This window comes from Danio aesculapii, chromosome 6, assembly GCF_903798145.1.
Source record: "Danio aesculapii chromosome 6, fDanAes4.1, whole genome shotgun sequence".
In the NCBI taxonomy this organism is placed as follows: Eukaryota; Metazoa; Chordata; class Actinopteri; order Cypriniformes; family Danionidae; genus Danio; species Danio aesculapii.
In genome coordinates this window covers 55,889,605-55,908,784 of record NC_079440.1, presented here as the reverse complement: position 1 = coordinate 55,908,784, position 19,180 = coordinate 55,889,605, and the positions used below count along the sequence as shown (strand labels likewise).

Sequence of the window (19,180 nt, the reverse complement as noted above, 5' to 3'; positions counted from 1 at the left end):
CAGCGACCCTCCTTGCTGTGAGGCAACAGCACTACCTACTGCGCCCCTTCGTCGCCCATTTATAGGAACAAATGTTTATATATTTGATCATAGATTAGCATGAAGATTTTTTTTTATTTCATGATAAATTTGGTTTTATCAACGCGTGATTTGGCGGAGCAGTAAATAACGGGGAATGTTAACTCGACTCATTTGTGTTGCCAGGTGTTAATGAAAAACGCACACAACACTTCCATTATGAATCCATTCAATTCAAGCTATTTTATAAAGGAAACAATAACCTAACATCGCTATTCGTATGTGATCACTAATGAAATTTAACTAACAAACCTAACCTGATATATGAGCGAAGCCTAAATAAGAAGTTACACACTTAAAAAGAGCGAACATGGCAACATGCGTGCACAAAACAAAACGCATCTTTTGTCCGCTTTGGTGCTGTATTTGAATGGTCAAAATAAGCGAATAATATCTAATCTAAACTAGTTACCACGGCGGAATGCATCAGAATACCACAGCAAAAAACAGATGTAACCTCTGATAATGTAACACTGTTTTAAAGAATTGTTTTTGTTGACGTCACATGACAATATGAAGCCTCTGAGAGCGTAAGTCTGCAACCAAACACTTCAGTCGATGAAGTTTGTTTAAACCGTATAAGATATAATTTATGTAATATAACTATTTTATGCGTTTGCTTTTGTCGCCTTTTTGCAGATCCTCATTAGTCTCCTAATTTTTACAGGAAAACAGCACTGAGATCAGTAAGTATTTGCAACGGAAATGTGGAATTCTGATTTATTTCACTGCAAAGCTTTCCACTTACTGATAAGAGTAAAGTAAACAGTTTGATATCAATGATAATACGACATGCTAATTCACGTTAACAACTTGTTTAAAAAAATACTAGCCATGTGTTAATTCATGCTAGAAACATGCTTAGTAACACTGAAAACGTAAAAGTACACTCACCGGCCACTTTATTAGGTACACCTGTCCAACTGCTCGTTAACGCAATTTCTAATCAGCCAAATAAAAGGCAGCTACTCAATGCATTATGGTTAAGACGATCTGATGCAGTTCAAATTGAGAATAGAGAAGAAAGGGGATTTAAGTGACTTTGAACATGACATGGTTGTTAGTGCCAGGCGGGCTGGTCTGAGAATTTCAGAAACTGCTGATCTACTGGGATTTTCACGCACAACCATCTCTAGGGTTTACAGAGAATGGTCTGAAAAAGAGAAAATATCCAGTGAGCGGCAGTTCTGTGGGCACAAATGCCTTGTTGATGCCAGAGGTCAGTGGAGAATGGCCAGACTGGTTGGGGCTGATAGAAAGGCAAGAGTAACTCAAATAACCACTTGTTACAACTGAGGTATGCAGAAGAGGCTAACTGGGGCTACAATTCACACAGCCTCACCACAATTGGACAATAGAAGATTGGAAACATGTTGCCTGGTCTGATGAGTCTCGATTTCTGCTGCGGCATTCGGATGGTAGGGTCAGAATTTGGCATCAACAACATGAAAGCATGGATCCATCCTGCCTTGTATCAACGGTTCAGGCTGCTGGTGGTGGTGTAATGGTGTGGGGGATATTTTCTTGACACTTTGGGCTCATTAGTACCAATTGAGCATCGTGTCAACACCACAGCCTACCTGAGTATTGTTGTTGACCATGTCCATCCCTTTATGACCACGGTGTACACATCTTCTGATGGCTACTTCCAGCAGGAGAACGCACGATGTCATAAAGCGTGAATCATCTCAGACTGGTTTCTTGAACATGACAATGAGTTCACTGTACTCAAATGGCCTCCACTGTCACCAGAGCTCAATCCAACAGAGCACCTTTGGGATGTGGTGGAACGGGAGATTCACATCATGAATGCAGCCGACAAATCTGCAGCAACTGCGTGATGCTATCATGTCAATATAGACCAAAATCTCTGAGGAATATTTCCAGTAGCTTGTTAAATCTATGCCACAGAGGATTAAGGCAGTTCTGAAGGCAGAAGGGGATCCAACCCGGTACTAGTAAGGTGGACCTAATAAAGTGAACGGTGAGTGTATGATTGATCATTAATTTTCTTTCTTTATTTCTTTCAGTTTGAGCTTAAAGCTGGTTATTATATTAGTTATTATTATTGTTTATTTATATTTTAGTTATTTCCCGAGCCTGACCTTTGTTGCACATCTTTTGTCTGTACTTTATTTACTAATGTTGACTCTAATCTATGGCAACACTGTATTTACGTTTCTGTCATTCTGTGTAAAGCAGAGAAATCAGTAGAGGTCATACGGAAAGTATTCAGAGCGCTTCTCTTTTTCCACAATTTTTTTATGTTACAGCCTTATTCTAAAATGGAGTAATTAATTGATTTCCTCAAAATTCTACACACAATACCCCATAATGACTAAAATGTTGAAATTGTTGCAAATTTATTAAAAAAAGCTGAAAAATTAATTGTACATCAGTATTCACAGCCTTTGCTCAATACTTTGTTGATGCACCTTTGGCAGCAATTACAACCTCGTCTTTTTGAATATGATGCCACAAGCTTGGCACACCTGTCTTTGGGAGTTTTTGCCTATTCCTCTTTGCAGTACCTCTCAAGCTCTATCGGGTCGAGTGGGAAGCGACGGTGTACAGCCATTTTCAGATCTCTCCAGAGATGTTCAATAAGATTCAGGTCTGGGCTCTGGCTGGGCCACTCAAGGACATTCACCAAGTTGTTGTGAAGCCACTCCATTGATATTTTGGCAGTGTGCTTTGGGTCATGGTCCTGCTGGAAGATGAACCGTCGCCCCAGTCTGAGGTCAAGAGCACTCTGAAGCAGGTTTTCATTCAGGATGTCTCTGTACATTGCTGCAATCATCTTTCCCTCTATCCTGACTAGTCTTCCAGTTCCTGCTGCTGAAAAACATCCCCACAGCATGATGCTGCCACCACCACGCTTCACTCTAGGGATGGTGTTAGCCTGGTGATGAGCAGTGCTTGGTTTTCTTCAAGCATTTTTGTTCATTATGGTCTAAGAGTCTTTCAGATGCCTTTTGGCAAATTCCAGGCGGGGAGTGACTTCCGTCTGGCCACTCTAACATACAGGCCTGATTGGTGGATTGTTGCACAGATGGTTGTCTTTCTGTAAGGTTCTTCTCTCTCCACAGAAGAATGCTGGTTCTCAGACGGAGTGACCATCGGGTTATTGATCTTCTCCCTGACTAAGGCCCTTCTCCCCCAATCACTCAGCTTAGATGGCCGGCCAGCTCTAGGAAGAGTCCTGGTGGTTCCAAACATTTTCCACTTACGGATGATGGAGGCCACTGTGCTCATTGGAACTTTCAGAGCAGCAGAAATTTTTCTGTAACCTTCCCCAGCTTTGTGCCTCGAGACAATCCTGTCTCGGAGGTCTACAGTCATTTCCATTGTCCTTATAATTGGTTTGTGCTTTAACATGCGCTGTCAACCCTGGGAACTTATATAGACAGGTGTATGCCTTTTCAAATCATACCAAATGAACTGAATTTGCCACAGGTGAACTCCAATTAAGCTGCTGAAACATCTCAAGAATGATCAGTGGAAACAGAATGTACCTGAGCTCAATTTAGAGGTTCACGCCAAAGGCTGTCAATACTTCTGTACATGTGATTTTTGATCTTTTTTATTTTGAATACATTTGCAACCATTTCAAAAAATCTTTTTTAACATTGTCATTATGGGGTATTGTGTGAAGAATTTGGAGGAAACAAATGAATTTAATGCATTTTGGAATAAGGCTGTAACAAAAAATGTGGAAAAAGTGAAGCGCAATGAATACTTTCTGGATGCACTGTATATCAGCAATTAACAAATTATTCAGCCAGTAATAATACTTATAATAATAAGGCTATAATAGTTTACAATCATTTCGGTCGACATGGTGGCTCAGTGGTTAGCACTGTCGCCTCACATCAAGAAGGTCACTGGTTCGAGTCCCAGCTGGGTTCTCCCCATGTTGGTGTGGGTTTCATCTGGGTGCTCCAGTTTCCCCCACAGTCCAAAAACATGCACTATAGGTGAACTGAATAAACTACATAGGCCGTAGTGTGTATGTGTGTGTGAATGAGTGTGTATGGATGTTTCCCAGTACAGGGTTGCAGCTGGAAGGGCATCCGCTGCGTAAAACATATGCTGGAATAGTTGGTGGTTCCTTCCGCTGTGGCAACCCGTGATGAATTAAGAAGCTAAGCTGAAGGAAAATGAATTAACAATTATTTCGTAATAGATATAGACTGTTAGAAAAGATATTAAGAAAGAAATGTGATACTTAGGGAAATTACCAACTTTGCATGATGTGTGTGGTGTTAATGCTTAAAAAAATCTTCTGTTACCATAATGTATCGTAGTACTGCAACTAGACTTTTTTTAAAAGGCAGGTTTGATATTAAGTCACATCTCCGAGGTTCTGCATTAATCTTTTTAGGTACGTTTGAGAGATTCACGTGTTCATTATTATGGTCTGCAGCTCGGTTATTTCATTAGATGTTTCCCAGACAAGCAGCGCACTGTCTGTCCCGCTCTTCTGGACACGTCACATCTGGTCACATCTGATGCATTAAAAGTCAAGGTGTAGGAAAACACTGCTTTTCATTTATGAATGCTCCTGGTAGATGCAGAGTTCCTGTAGCAGATGACATTGGATACGTTACTGCAAGGGTTGGTTAGAAATGTGACTATTTATTCCTTTGCATGTGTAGTTGAATGCGTAAGCCTTAAAACATTGGGGGCAATTTTTTTTTTTATGAGTCAACAGGGCAAGTCTGAATTGTTTGAAAATTTGAGAGCTACTTCAAACCAGAAAGACTGGCTTATAATGCAGTGAAAGGCTTGTAAATACAAATTAGCACAGACAGAATGTGTGAACAGAATGCTTTTGTGGATCTCAACAATGTGAACTGACTTCCAAGTAAGCAGATGAAATCATCACAAGATTTTAACTGATTGTTTGGTGTGTTTTTCACAGTAGGAGAGTAGGTGTTGCTGATGGTTATGGCTGCTGGTTGTTCACAGAGATGGAAAGAGGAGTTCACTGTTCACAAACTCCACTTTTTCACCTTAAAACCAGAGCTTCTGCTTCAGCCACGAGTGAGTCAGTGTTGAAAAACTAATTCATTTATATATAACGTTAAACTTGCTGGGAACAAATGATCAACATGATTGGAAACCACACTGTAAAATGTTATAAATCTGGAAACATGCATGCTAATTTTTGGTAGTAGCCTATAAATAAATGTCAACAAATGTTGGAAACAGTAGTAACATATTATTTACAACTAGCAATGTTAAAAACATGCTAGCATGATGCTAAAGCGTTAACCATATGTTAAACGTTATAGAAACAGGGTGATAGGAACATGTTAACCTAGCAATATATTAAAACATTTTTTTAAGGCACAGAATTCAATGTAAAGACGCTATGCCGCATTAAACGGTTTGCATGAATACAGATGTTTGAAAATGTATGCCTAGTTTATGTTAGCAGGATGCTAAAACACATTAACTGTGGGTTAAACTTGTAAGAAGAAACATTGTAGCAATGTGCTAAGCTAATAGAATATTAAACATGATAGAAACACGATAGTGGCTACGCTAAAGCATGTCAGTCAAATGCTAAAATAATAGCTACCAGAAATATGTTCACAGCATAGTAATTTTTGCTATCATGATGCTAAAACACATTATTACATGAAGCATTGTCACAATGTGCTAAGCTAGTAGTATATTAACTGAATGAAACATGGTAGCAGCTATGCTAAACCATGTCAGCCAAATGCTAAATTAATAAACTAGAAAAATGCTAGCAATTCATGCTGACATGATGTTAAAACACATTACATAAAACTTTGTCACAATGTGCCTAGCTAGTAGTATGTTAAACATTATAGAAACATGATAGCATCTGTGTTAAAGCATGTTAGCCAAATGCTAAAATAATATGCTAACAGTACAGCAATTCATGATGATGGTAAAACATTATTACATGAAAATGTGTCAATGTTGAAAGCTAGTAGTATGTCAAACATTATAGAAACTTCATAGCGGCTACGCTAAAGCATGTTAGCCAAATGCAAAATTAATATAGTTGAAATATGGTAACAGTATGGTAATTCAAGCTGGCATGATGCTAGAGCACATTACATAAAACATTCTCACAATGTCCTAAGCTATAGGCAATGTTAAACATGATAGAAACATGACAGCGGCTATGTTAAAGCATGTTAGCCAAATGCTAAAATATTATGCTAAAAGTATGGTAATTAATGCTGTCATGATGGTAAAACAAATTATTACATGATTACAAATTGTCACAATGTGCTAAGCTAGTTGCATGGTAAACATTATAGAAACATGAGAAGCTACACTATAGCAGGTCATCCTAATGATAAAATAATATACCAGAAATATGCTAACAGCATGGTAATTCATGCTGGCATGAAGCTAAAACACATTATTACATGAAACATTGTTGCAATATGCTAAGCTAGCAGTATGTTGAACAAGGCAGAAACATGATATTAGCTATGCTAAAACATGTTAGCCAAATGCTAAAATAATACATTATTTTAGCATAAAAACAGATAAACCTTACTCTAGCATTAAATTCTCTGAGCACAAACAGTAGCTTTGTATAATTTGCACTTTGTTTTGCCACCTCTTGTTGAATCGCTGAATTTATCCTCAATTGTAAGTTGCTTTGGCTAAAAGGGTCTGCTAAATGAATAATTGTAAATGTAATGTAATTGTTTAGATTTGTAGCAAGTATTTGTGTAATAAGCAGGATAATGTGCTGCCTGTTGTGACCGTGATAACAATTTGTTAGCCTAGTAACATGCTAAACATTCTAGAAACATGCTAAAAACATTATTTATCATGCTAGCGCAGCATTAAAGCATCCAATCATGCTAACTCATGCATGTTTGTGAAATTAAAGTAAGATATTTGTGCTTTTGTTTCTAGTGGGATATTCCTCCAGTGTTGTGGCTTGTATACAGATGTTTTATGCTGGTCTACACCCTCAGCTGGTTTATCTACACGGCTCTTCTCTTCAACACTCCTAAATTCTTCATTTTTCTCAGCCATATCGCCTACTCTCTGATGGTGATCTACTATCTGCTTGCTTTCTGTAATCTGGCCTGGGCTTTCTTGGAGATCAGATGCTGCTCTCACAGAAAGAAAAGAGGTAAAACTGCTGCACAATGCATTGCTGATCACAGATATCTATTACTGGTGGCATCTTAGAAACACAGGGAAAACAGGCAGTCACACTTAAAGGGATAGTTCACCCAAATTACTTACAAAGGAAGGTATTTAGATGACTGTTGGAAATGGGTAACCATGTACATCTGTAATATAAAATAAAATACTGTGGCAGTCAGTGGTAAAGGGTAGGGATGTCCCGATCAGTTTTTTTGCCCTCGAGTCCGAGTTCGTGTCATTTGATTTTGAGTATCTATCGAGACCGAAACCCGATCAAATACTTCAATAACACATAAAAAAATAAATAAAGAAGAACAAAGAAATAGAACCAGCATGTTCCTTATTTTTTTTATTTAATTCACCTTATTTTAACATTCAACAATCAAGTAATTATTACCACAAATTCTTCACTTTTGGACTTTGAAGAGTAAATATATATAAAAATCTAATATAAAAACAAACAGCACCTCAACTTAAAATACCCCGCAGGCAATCTCAAGTTTACATATCTCACAGTTTGCTATGCCAATGTTGTCGTCATCAACTTTATAAAACCTCCAGACTGCAGACATACTCTCGCTTTCTGCTTCAAGCTGCTTCCATGTTCTACTTTGCTGGCATTTAACCAATAGCGTCTCTGCAACAAAGTGATGTCATGCTGCACACGTTGCTGTTTCTGTGTAAAGTCAAGAAAGCGGTCTAACTCTGTGCCAGCGCATAACTATAGATGTGTTATAAAATAATGAGAATATATATATAATATACATATATATTTGAGTCCTGATCTTGAGGTAACGTCCGATTCCGATCGAGTCTGAAACCACGTGATCGACCCCGATTTTCGATCACGCGATCGGATCTGGACATCCCTAGTTAAGGGTTTCTCAATCATTGCTCAATATCTTTTGTGTTCAACAGAACAAAACACTCAAACTGGAACAAGTCTACAGTTGGTAAATGACAGAATTTTCACTTCATTTTTTGGCGTGAACTATCCCTTTAAAAATATTTAAATGTCATGGCATTAGCATAGCTTAATATTTGATTTTGAGTTTTTTGATGATTAAAAAGATTTTCAGTTCTGGGTTGCTGCTGGAAGGGCATCCGCTGTGTAAAACATTTGCCGGAATAGTTGGCGGTTCATTCCGCTGTGACGTAATGTGTTAACAGGAATTAACAATGAAAAACGCATCTATTTAACAATAAGAATATCAATAATCACTGTTTTAATGAACCCACAGATGTTAGTAACATTAGTTATTGTTGGGTTAGTGGTAAGGCATGTTAGTAAAGAGTTAATGAATGTTAGTACAACATTAGGTAATGTTAGAATAGTGTACATCAGGGATATTCAATTAGTTTGTCATGGGGGCCAGTTCATTAAAAGCATCCCAAATGAGGGGCCGGAGAGATATGACTTGCAATATGAGTGATGACACAACAGCAAAATAAGAGCCCATATGCTGTATTTTTGCTCCTTAAGACACCCGTGTTTTATTTTTCTACATTAAAACGTTAATCTGTTGTATTTTGAAACGACATAACATCACTGCATTGTACAATGTGGCTTTTTTTACAAACATATTCAAATGTTGTATTTCGAAGCACAACAAAATCAGTGGATTGCTCAAGTAGGCGTCTTCTACATTCAGACACATTCATGTGTTATGTTTTAATCTGCGTGACAAATAGGGATGCAACGATTAGAGATTTTGGTTGTACGATTATAGTCTAAAGAAGGTTTCACTATTATCATGATTATAATACTTTTATTAAATTCAAAACACTGCTAGTTTAGAAAATCACAAGAAATATATATTTCAAGAGTTCACACTTAGATATTGTTTGACAAAAGTTAGCAGGTTTGGCATGTTGTCCCGGGAGAGAACCCTGAGCTCGGAAATAGGTGAGCCCAGGGCTCCCGCCTGGTCAATACAGCATGTAAGGAGAGTACGAGATCAGGTGGTTCTCGAGAGCTCCCCGTGGTAAAGGAGGAAAGGAGGAGAAGGGGTGGATGGGGGGTTTCTTCGGAAAATGAAGATAAGAGAGTAGTTCTAGCTAGGCTACTTATAGTGAGTTAGGGTTAATCTGATTGGCTAACTAGTGAATGTAGATGAGTGGCCAGCTGCAGTCAATCATATCACGTGCTCCTCTCGAAATTAGTTTGAGAAACTTCACTTAATATTTTAAAGTGTTGTTTATTGCTGCTCAGTAACCAAATACAGCACAAAATATTAATAAAAAACAATCAATAATCTATTTCTCTCTTTGGACTTAAAAATAAATGAAAAAGTTTTTGATTTAAACATGAGTGATCATTCTACAATGAAAATAAATAAAATAACAATGAATAAAAAAATAAAAATACGAATAAATAAAAATAGTATTTGTCTAATGTTAGTTTAAGCTTTATATTAGCTATGAATTTAAATGAACTGTTGTTATCATCTGCGTTCATACATACATAAGCATTTTAATAATTTGTAATAATTCGTCTAACCTATCTTTTGTTTACATTGCATTGAAAGCCACGCACAACTCTCACCACTACAGCGTGAAATCATTTCTACTGTGAGCACCTGGACGTCCGCTGGTGAGCCGTGCGCGCACGTCTCCATTGGAAAATTTAAACTTGCATGCAGAAAAGACGCAATTAAATTAAATTAAACGCAACTAAATTTATTTATTTTTTGTCTTGGTCACACTATTTGGAGGGATGAAACAAATTGCGTCAGGGGCCGGGTTCGACCCGCGGGCCGCCAATTGAATACACCTGGTGTCCACTTTACAATAAGGTTCCTAATTCCATTAACAAATGCTTTAATGATAAAGCATGTTAGTAAAGAGGTAACAAACATGAAAATCATTGAAGCTGAGATGCACTCTAACAGAGGGTCCATTTAGAACTCCTTTGTGAAGCAGTTTTACCGCTTCATATTTTATGAAAACTCATTTATTTAAAGAGCCCCTATTATGGGTTTTTGAAAATGACCTTCTATGGAGTTTGTAACACAGCACTAAGTGAATGAAAACATCCAGCTGAAGTTTAAATCTGAAAGTGCACCGTGTTTAAAACTATTGATTCTTTAGCGAAAAAGTCGACTCATAATCGAATGAATGAATCATGTTGGGTTCGGATCTTTTGCTTGAACGCGTCGACATCAATACGGTACATCACCAAATATGTAGTGCTGGTTCTAGTAAAATGTGAATGCGCTTTCTCTCCACACACTAGCGGAGGCGCGAGGATCACGGGTCTGATCGTGACGCGAAGATGACGATCACTGACAGATGGAGATTCGGCTGTGGGGTATAAAGGGTTAAAGTTCATTTTCACAACAACAACAAAGTATAGCCAACCTAGTGCTGTGTTTGTCCCTGTCATTTTTCTGATGATTTATACAATAACCTACTCTGCAGCATGGGACTCATCGGCTGTTTGGTATTAGAGGAAGGAGCAGCAGAGACCATTATGTATCGGACTGTGTCAGTAACTGTTACAGTTCATATGGACCAGTTTCTTCCTCCAGATCATTACATGTAGGTATAATTAAAATTGTTACCTATTTTTTATCCCGCTTAGTTAAATTCAACATGGCTACACTGTGAACGGTTCATATGGGAGTCGCTGGGATAATTAGGTAAAAATAGACGCATATTATAAGACAATGAAAGTGTTTTTTGACCTTGAACGCATATCTGCATGTTGCCAAAATACGACCTTTTAAAATGCAAAATAGGGGCTCTTTAATTAATAGAAAATTCCTGAGAATCTATTTGAAACGGAGTTCTAAAATTAAAATGGTTTGAAATGTTATAAAAGCATACTTTTGTTCTGCAAGAATGTAATAAATTTATCAATTTAATGCTTGAATAGAAGAATCCATTTATTCATTCATTTTCCTTTAGGCTTAGTCCTTTTAATAATCTGGGGTCGCCATAGCGGAATAAACCGCCAATTTATCCAGCATATGTTTTATGCCCTTCCAGCCAAAACCCAGTACTGGGAAACACCCATACACACTCTTTCACACACATACACTATGGCCAATTTAGTTTATTCAATAGGGTGTATGCCGAAGCAGCTAATAGGACTTTTAATTTGTCAGTAACCTGGGTTAAGCGCTTCCAGTGAACTGTTTGCAATTGCAAAATCGGCCCGTTTGAAGTCTGTTTTCTTTAAAAATCAGCTACGTCCACAGGCTGAATGATATCTGATATAAAGTGGGTCTCAGATTGTACAAGAAGCACTGCATAAATTTAAAATTTTCCTGCCATGTCCTTATAATATGAGCATTTATTTCACCCCAGTATATTCAATGGAGCTTCTGCGCTAGCCTGCTGATTCTGACAGCCGCGTGCGAGTAAACAGCTTTTTGTCTCATTTTACGCTTGAGAAACTGAATGAATGCCAAAGTCTGTTTAACTGATTGTATTTTAATTACAATACAACATCAATACTGTAAAAGGAATCGTATAAAATAAAAATAAAAAACTCACAATAACCGGAAGTTTATCAGCATGGGAACAACACTAGCTTGGCATATACCCCATTCACCTATAGCGCATGTCATTGGACTGTGGGGGAAACCGGAGCACCCGGAGGAAACCCACGCCAACATGGGGAGAACATGCAAACTACATACAGAAATGCCAACTGACCCAGCAAGGGCTCGAACCAGCGACCTTCTTGCTGTGAGGCGATCGTGCTACCCACTGAGCCACGATGATGCCATAGAATCCATTAATAACATTTATAATTTAGTTTCACAGTTTATAATATCACTAATAGAAGGACTGAAAATATATTCACCTCTGGGCCATGCATGTGTTTAATGATGTGTTTTATTATTATTGTACCATTTTTAAATGTGTTTTAGTAAACATTTTTGTGAAAACATTGATTATTTTGATGAATAGAAATTTTAAAAGAATTTAATTCACATTTATTCTGATATTAACTAGTTGAAATGTTAGAAATTGATAAATTTATTTCCACAAGCATGCATTCAACTGAATTGCAGAATAAAAGCATCTAATTTATAAGCAGGGAATAAAAACATTCACATCGGAGCCATGCGTGTGTTTGATGATGTGTTTTTTTTTTCTCCAGCAGGTGTCGGTACTGAGCGTGAGGCTCTGCTTTCTCTCTCCTACCCTCTCTACACTGTTCTCAATCTCCAGTGGCTCCTTCATTCAGTGATGGGCTGCTTTTCATTATCCGTCTCTTTTCTATACTGGACAATAATTCACCCCTCGAGTCAGCACTCGCTCACAGCCTTCAACATCAACATCCACTTCATCAACAGCGTGCAGACGGCTGTAGATCTGCTTCTGTCCTTTACACCCGTACACCTCACACACTTCATCTACCCAGTTCTGGCTGCAATCCTTTATATCATATTTGCTGTTGTGTATTGGCTGATGGGTGGCACTAACCGATCCGGTCAACCCTACATATACAGCATTCTTGATTTCGGTGGTCGCCCCCTAGTGGCAACACTCAGCATTCTGGGAGTTTGTCTGGTTTGTTTACCCTTCTGTCAGTTTTTGCTGTGGAAGCTGCAGTTGTTGAGGGAGTGGATGGCGGATCGTGAGAAACTGAGGAGGAAGGCTGTGAAGAGAGATGTTTGGTGGTGTGTGAAAGTGTCTGGAGGAACAAACTCAGAGCTTGTGGCGTCACTGGATCCGTCCGTTGTTTGGAGAGATGGAGAGATCTGATGGAGGAGCAGCAGTCCCAATCTCTCACACTCGTTTGAAGGAGTTTTCGGTCAGTCTGAATCTAATTTTAGCTACATTATGGTGGAAAAATTGTATGAAAAATGTTCTTCGCAGTAGGGCTGCACAATAAATCATTTCAGCATAGATATCGCAATGTGTGTGTCCACTATAGTCACAATGCAAGATCATACCTGTCAACATTGGGATGTGCCCACCATAATAAGGGATTCCCCCGACCCCACCCCACCCCTCTTTTAAAAAATCCCCAAATTACTAAATATGTTCATTTGGAGCTGTTTCATTGTAAATAAACAGTTAAATGGTTCGTAATATGCTTAATTATTATTATTTACAAAAGAAAAAATAAATAGTATACATTCCCTGCTAAAAAATCCAGCTTAAACCAGCCTAGGGTGGTTGGCTGGTTTTAGCTGGTTGACCAGCCTGGTTTTAGAGGGGTTTTGGCCATTTCCAGGCTGGTTTCCAGCCATTTCCAGCCTGGTTTTAGCTGGTCAGGCTGGAAAAGGACTAGCTAAATACAACTAAAACCAGGTTGACCAGCCCGATTTAAGATGGATATAGCTGGTTTTGGTTGGTCAAGCTGGTTTTAGCTGGTCATTTTCCAGCTAAACCAGCCTGGAAATGGTCAAAACCCCTCTAAACCCAGGCTGGTCGACCAGCTAAAACAAGGCAACCACCCTAGGCTGGTTTAAGCTGTTTTTTTCAGTAGGGTTAGCAGCAAATACATTAGCAAACAGTTCAGCTTATTATAAGATAGCTATTATAATGAAATAGAATCAAGCTATCAAATCTCATCAGCCGTTTTTTCACTGTAGAACTTACACATTCTGATTAAAGAGCAATAAATTAAACTCTTATTTAGATTTTTTCATTTGATTAAATTAAATAACAGGTGTCACTTTAAAAATGCACAGATCTAACGTTAGAATGAAAGCTAAATGTGAACTCTTGAAAAAAAGAACTGGTTTTACAGATCATTTGTTAATTGCATGTAATATATTTTGAAAAACATTTGCACCGGGTGTGAAAGCTATTTTGTTTCAGGCTTCAGCCTGATTTTTGTGTCACAGAGTTTTGACAAGCAGTAAATATAAAATGCATTCCAGTTATAATGAAGCAATGAGCATGTCGATCACCAGGGGTCAGCAGTGTCCTCTTAGAAATATTATCCCCTGCTAAGTAATAAAGATTCAGGTGAAAATTATATATATATATTGTGCACATTTGAACCTCACAAAATATTATATTATATTATATACACTATATTTACCCTATTTTTTAATATTTTGCATACAGTTGTGTTCAGTTAAACACACATTTTCATTGCTGTACATTTGCTGTATTCTCTTAACACATTACTTGTGCTTTATTTTAGGAAAATAATGTTATGATTTCCAAAAAATCATGTCAGAAATGTACAATAACGTATTGTAAATTTAAAATAAATCATTATCTATCCTCTTGTGTAAATGATACTTTTGATAAGACAACATCATCTTACATCAATTACATCAATTTAAAATATTTTCCACTAAACCAAATTTCATGACATTCACTAGCGTGAATTTTAAGACAAGGTTACTCCGTCTCACAAAGTGCACAGTGAGTGTTTCTGATTTAAAGTACACATAAAAATCCAAAGTAGCCATATTGATTTTGTTAGCTCACTTTGGTAGTTTTGTGGTGAACAATTTATCTGTGCATGTCATTAAGTAAAACTAAATGTTTGCCCTTATAATCTTGAATTGAAATCTAAAAATGCACTTCCTGTTTGTTTTTAGTTAAATTCTCAGATTACGTCTGTCTGAGGTAATGGGTGTGGCTAATATACTTAACCACGCCCCTACTGCTGTCAGTTTTGACAACAAACAGAAATGATGTGCAGCGGAGCATCCTAACAGACACCCCGTCTGTTAGGATGCTTTTTAAAACTCTTTTAAAACCCATTTTCCCATCTCTCTGAATGAAATGTCTACTTTACATCCAATCAGCTCGCAGCAGAAAAAACAAGCCACGCCCACTGTTTTCTATTTTAATATTTAGTCGCAATTTCCAGTTCATGCAGACTTTAAATGGCTGTTCTCATGCAGTTACAAGCATCAGTGCTGGACTTTGGCCTGTCTGTGGTCTCCTGGTGTGTTTCAGTGAAGGATGCGAAGTGAGTGTCTGTGTGTGTGTGTTTGCCCTTCAGATGTGCTCATGAGAGGGTCGTGGCAGCGGCACAGATCAGTCTTTAGCCTGAGTCACTTTCAGTGTTTCTGTCTCTCATCTCTCATGACCCTCGCTGAATCAAAGCGCTCACTTTCTGTCTGAGTGATTCAGAGCTGAGTCAGACTGTGTGTGTTAGTTTATGTGTGTGTGTGTGTGTGTGTGTGTGTGTGTGTGTGTGTGTTAGTTTGTGTGTGTGTGTGCGTTTGCTTTCATGAGTCAGTCTAGAATCACATTAGCTCAATATTTCTCTAATTTGTGCCTCTGGGTTTTATATTTCTTGATATTAAAAAGTAAAGGCGTTGATTCTGAAATATGTTTAGAACAGTAAATTGCTAATTAAAGTGTAATAATTATATATTATCTATGAAAACGTCATGACATGTTTAAACATGCATTTTTAAAAACATTGAATGTCTGGCCACTGATGTCTGGCAACCATGAAGGCTGGTAAATTTCCCTAGACATGCACAATAATCTTGCATTTTTTGCCCCAGATGTTCTCATCTATAGATTAGGAAACTCCATCTCTCTTGAGTAATAAATCTGTCTCTTGGGGTCTGGAACAAATCACTTGTCTTGACTTGTTATTTATTTAAAATTCACTCATACAGACACTCATACACCAGTGTTTAGGTTTATTATTTAGAGCTTTCAGGACACAAACACTTAAAACCTGTAACATCTGTATCTATCTGTCTGTTCATTTATCCATCTGTCTGTCTGCCATCTGTCTATCCATCTGTCTGTCGATATGTCTGTCTGTCTGTCTGTCTCTGTCGATCTATCTATCTATATCTGTCTGTGTCTGTCTGTCGGTCTATCTGTCTGTCGATCTGTCTGTCTGTCTGTCTCTGTCGATCTATCTATCTATATCTGTCTGTGTCTGTCTGTCTGTCTGTCGGTCTATCTGTCTGTCGATCTATCTATCTGTCTGTCGATCTATCTATCTATCTATCTATCTATCTATCTATCTATCTATCTATCTATCTATCTATCTATCTATCTATCTATCTATCTATCTATCTATCTATCTATCTATCTATCTATCTATCTATCTATCTATCTATCTATCTCTCTGTCTGTCTGTCTGTCTCTCTGTCTGTCTGTCTGCCGTTTTATCTATCTATCTATCTATCTATCTATCGGTCTGTCTGTCTGTCTGTGTCTGTCTGTCTGTCTATCTATCTATCTATCTATCTATCTATCTATCTATCTATCTATCTATCTATCTATCTATCTATCTATCTATCTGTCTGTCTGTCTGTCTGTCTGTCTGTCTGTCTGTCTGTCTGTCTATCAATCTATCTATCTATCTATCTATCTATCTATCTATCTATCTATCTATCTATCTATCTATCTATCTATCTATCTATCTATCTATCTATCTATCTATCTATCTATCTATCTATCTATCTATCTATCTATCTGTCTGTCGTTTTATCTATCTATCTATCTATCTATCTATCTATCTATCTATCTATCTATCTGTCTGTCTGTCTGTCTGTCTGTCTGTCTGTCTGTCTGTCTGTCTGTCTGTCTGTCTGTCTGTCTGTCTGTCTGTCTGTCTCTGTCGATCTATCTATCTATATCTGTCTGTGTCTGTCTGTCTGTCTGTCGGTCTATCTGTCTGTCGATCTATCTATCTGTCTGTCGATCTGTCTGTCGATCTATCTATCAATCTATCTATCTATCTATCTATCTATCTATCTATCTATCTATCTATCTATCTATCTATCTATCTATCTATCTATCTATCTATCTATCTATCTATCTATCTATCTATCTATCTATCTATCTATCTATCTATCTCTCTGTCTATCTGTCTGTCTGTCTCTCTGTCTGTCTGTCTGCCGTTTTATCTATCTATCTATCTATCTATCTATCTATCTATCTATCTATCTGTCTGTCTGTCTGTCTGTCTGTCTGTCTGTCTGTCTATCTATCTATCTATCTATCTATCTATCTATCTGTCTGTCGTTCTATCTGTCTGTCGTTTTATCTATCTATCTATCTATCTATCTATCTATCTATCTATCTATCTATCTGTCTGTCTGTCTGTCTGTCTGTCTGTCTGTCTGTCTGTCTGTCTGTCTGTCTGTCTGTCTGTCTGTCTGTCTGTCTGTTGATCGATAGATCTGTCTGTCTGCCAGTCTGTCTGTCTGTTCATCTATCTGTCTGTCAGTCTCTCTGTCTTCCCTTTAAAAAGTGCTGGGTTGTTTCAACCTAAATTTGGGTAAAATCGAACAAAACAAACCATTGGGTTAAGAAAAACATAATTGAAACAAGCCAGGATTTTAAAAGTATATCTGTTGTTCTGTCTCTTGTTCATTTTGTCATAATAAAACGCATTGAATTAAGCACAATCATCATTCCAGAAGTTTCCCACGTGTGGTGTATTTTGGGAAGTCACGTTTATCTCTCTGGGTTTGTTTTCCAGTCTGTACGCTTTGAAGTGAGTCTCTATAAAGATCATTGATCTGTGGACTCACAAACCAAGGTCTGTGTACATGAGCTTGTTTTCCGTGCGTGAATCTAATACCGGTTCTGTTCAGTTCTGCTTATTCCACTATGCTTGTTTTTATTTTCTCTGAAACGTCACTCATTAAACAAAGATTGACCTGATTCATATCCACAGGAAGGATGAGCAGTTTGCTCCAGATCTAAATTGAGTTGGTCTTTAAGACTGATCAGACTTTTTAGGAAATGTTGGGGAATTGAAAGGTCTTCTACCTTTTTTTTGCCGCAGTCATGAAGGTGTATTTACTCAAACTTTCTGAACTGACCTAGTAGTTCCACGAATCATATCGCTTCCTTTTCCAGTGCTTTCTGTTTGACCTATTGTAAAGTCATGATCACTGGCAGTTCGCTGGTCTTTTTATCTGTGCATTTCATTTATTCAAATATTAACAACTAAAAATATATATAGCTGGCAGTTATTTTGTCTGTAAATATTCTTATGCATCAAAACTTAGCAGCAACTATTAACTACTCAACATCAGCTTATGAAGAAACATGCATCTTAATTTTCTGTAATATTTTAATGTTTTTTAATGTCAAATTAGCATTAACATTGTTATTTTGTGAAAGCAAACCTGCGTTAAAGTTTCAGCAGCATTGTTTAATAAGTATTTAATTTCTATGTTAAGGCAAAAACAAAAGTTCTTTAGTTTTCTTTCCACACACAAATGAACTATTAGATGTCCTTCTGCTGTGTTTTAATTATTAATAATGATCAGATCTGACAACATAAAAGTATAGCAGGTTCAAACCACAGTAGGAGTGCTTCATTATCTGAAGACTTGCTGTGTTTCCTTCATCATTATACACTTGAGAATAACACATCAGTCTGGGTGCTTCTGGGAAACTGATCATTCACTTACATGTTTTTCGGGATCTAGATGTTAGTATAGTTAGTGTTAGATAGTGATCTAGATCAGTTGTATCATTGGTGTTTTTTTTTTTTTTTGATCATGCAAATCTCACTAGCTTGTTAGAAAAGCCTGTAGGCATGATATCTGGTTGTTCTGGGCAGTTTTTTTTTAACCTGGGGTGATTGTTTAGTTTCATTCATAAATCCCACACTATAGTTTCTTGTACACTGTAAAACCCAATAAGTTAAGGCATCTCAAACCATTTGAGGAAACCGATTGCTACAAACCGTTTGAGTTAAAAAACTAATCTATATGAGTACTGTGAACTTAATCAATTTAGGTTGAAGTAATGAGGTATTTAATTAACTCATTATCTTTAACACTGAGTGTAAAATCTTTTCAAAGGAGTAATATTAACTTTCAGTACATTTTGAGTTAACTACACTCATTTCATTTGATAAAGTTGGCTGCTGGGTTTTACAGTGTATGATTTAGATTCATTTTTCAGTGCAGAACCAGTTCTGCAGAGTTGCTAAATTGAAGCAAGAATTATAAATAAAGAAAATGTCTTTGCCATAATGACAGTATTTAGTGAGATTCTATCAGCCTTAAAGGTTCAA

General features: G+C 37.3%; 1 protein-coding gene across 3 annotated transcripts; it reads left to right on the top strand.

The window, feature by feature from the left end:
- The first annotated feature begins 456 nt into the window (after positions 1-456).
- LOC130230235 (uncharacterized) lies at positions 457-13,111 on the top strand. 3 transcript variants are annotated; one of them, XM_056459187.1, is made up of 5 exons: positions 457-608; positions 718-764; positions 5,003-5,124; positions 6,997-7,219; positions 12,353-13,111. In XM_056459187.1, exons 3-5 carry the CDS (start codon positions 5,023-5,025, stop codon positions 12,955-12,957), a joined length of 930 nt encoding a protein of 309 aa, XP_056315162.1. In that variant the 5' UTR covers positions 457-608; positions 718-764; positions 5,003-5,022; the 3' UTR covers positions 12,958-13,111. The 3 variants fall into 3 exon arrangements, with proteins under 3 accessions (XP_056315162.1, XP_056315160.1, XP_056315161.1); XM_056459185.1 differs by having other exon boundaries at positions 12,350-13,111; XM_056459186.1 differs by lacking the exons at positions 457-608; positions 718-764 and adding an exon at positions 780-2,062 and having other exon boundaries at positions 12,350-13,111.
- The last annotated feature ends 6,069 nt before the right edge of the window (positions 13,112-19,180 follow it).

What these genes read in the sequence shown, in the direction of transcription:
- LOC130230235 (XM_056459185.1), top strand. Translation starts at nt 5,023, where the DNA reads ATGGTTATGGCTGCTGGTTGTTCACAGAGATGGAAAGAGGAGTTCACT. An exon ending in AGCTTCTGCTTCAGCCACGA is followed by an intron (nt 5,125 to 6,996) that starts GTGAGTCAGTGT and finishes TTTTGTTTCTAG; the next exon opens with TGGGATATTCCTCCAGTGTT. An exon ending in CTCTCACAGAAAGAAAAGAG is followed by an intron (nt 7,220 to 12,349) that starts GTAAAACTGCTG and finishes TTTTTTCTCCAG; the next exon opens with CAGGTGTCGGTACTGAGCGT.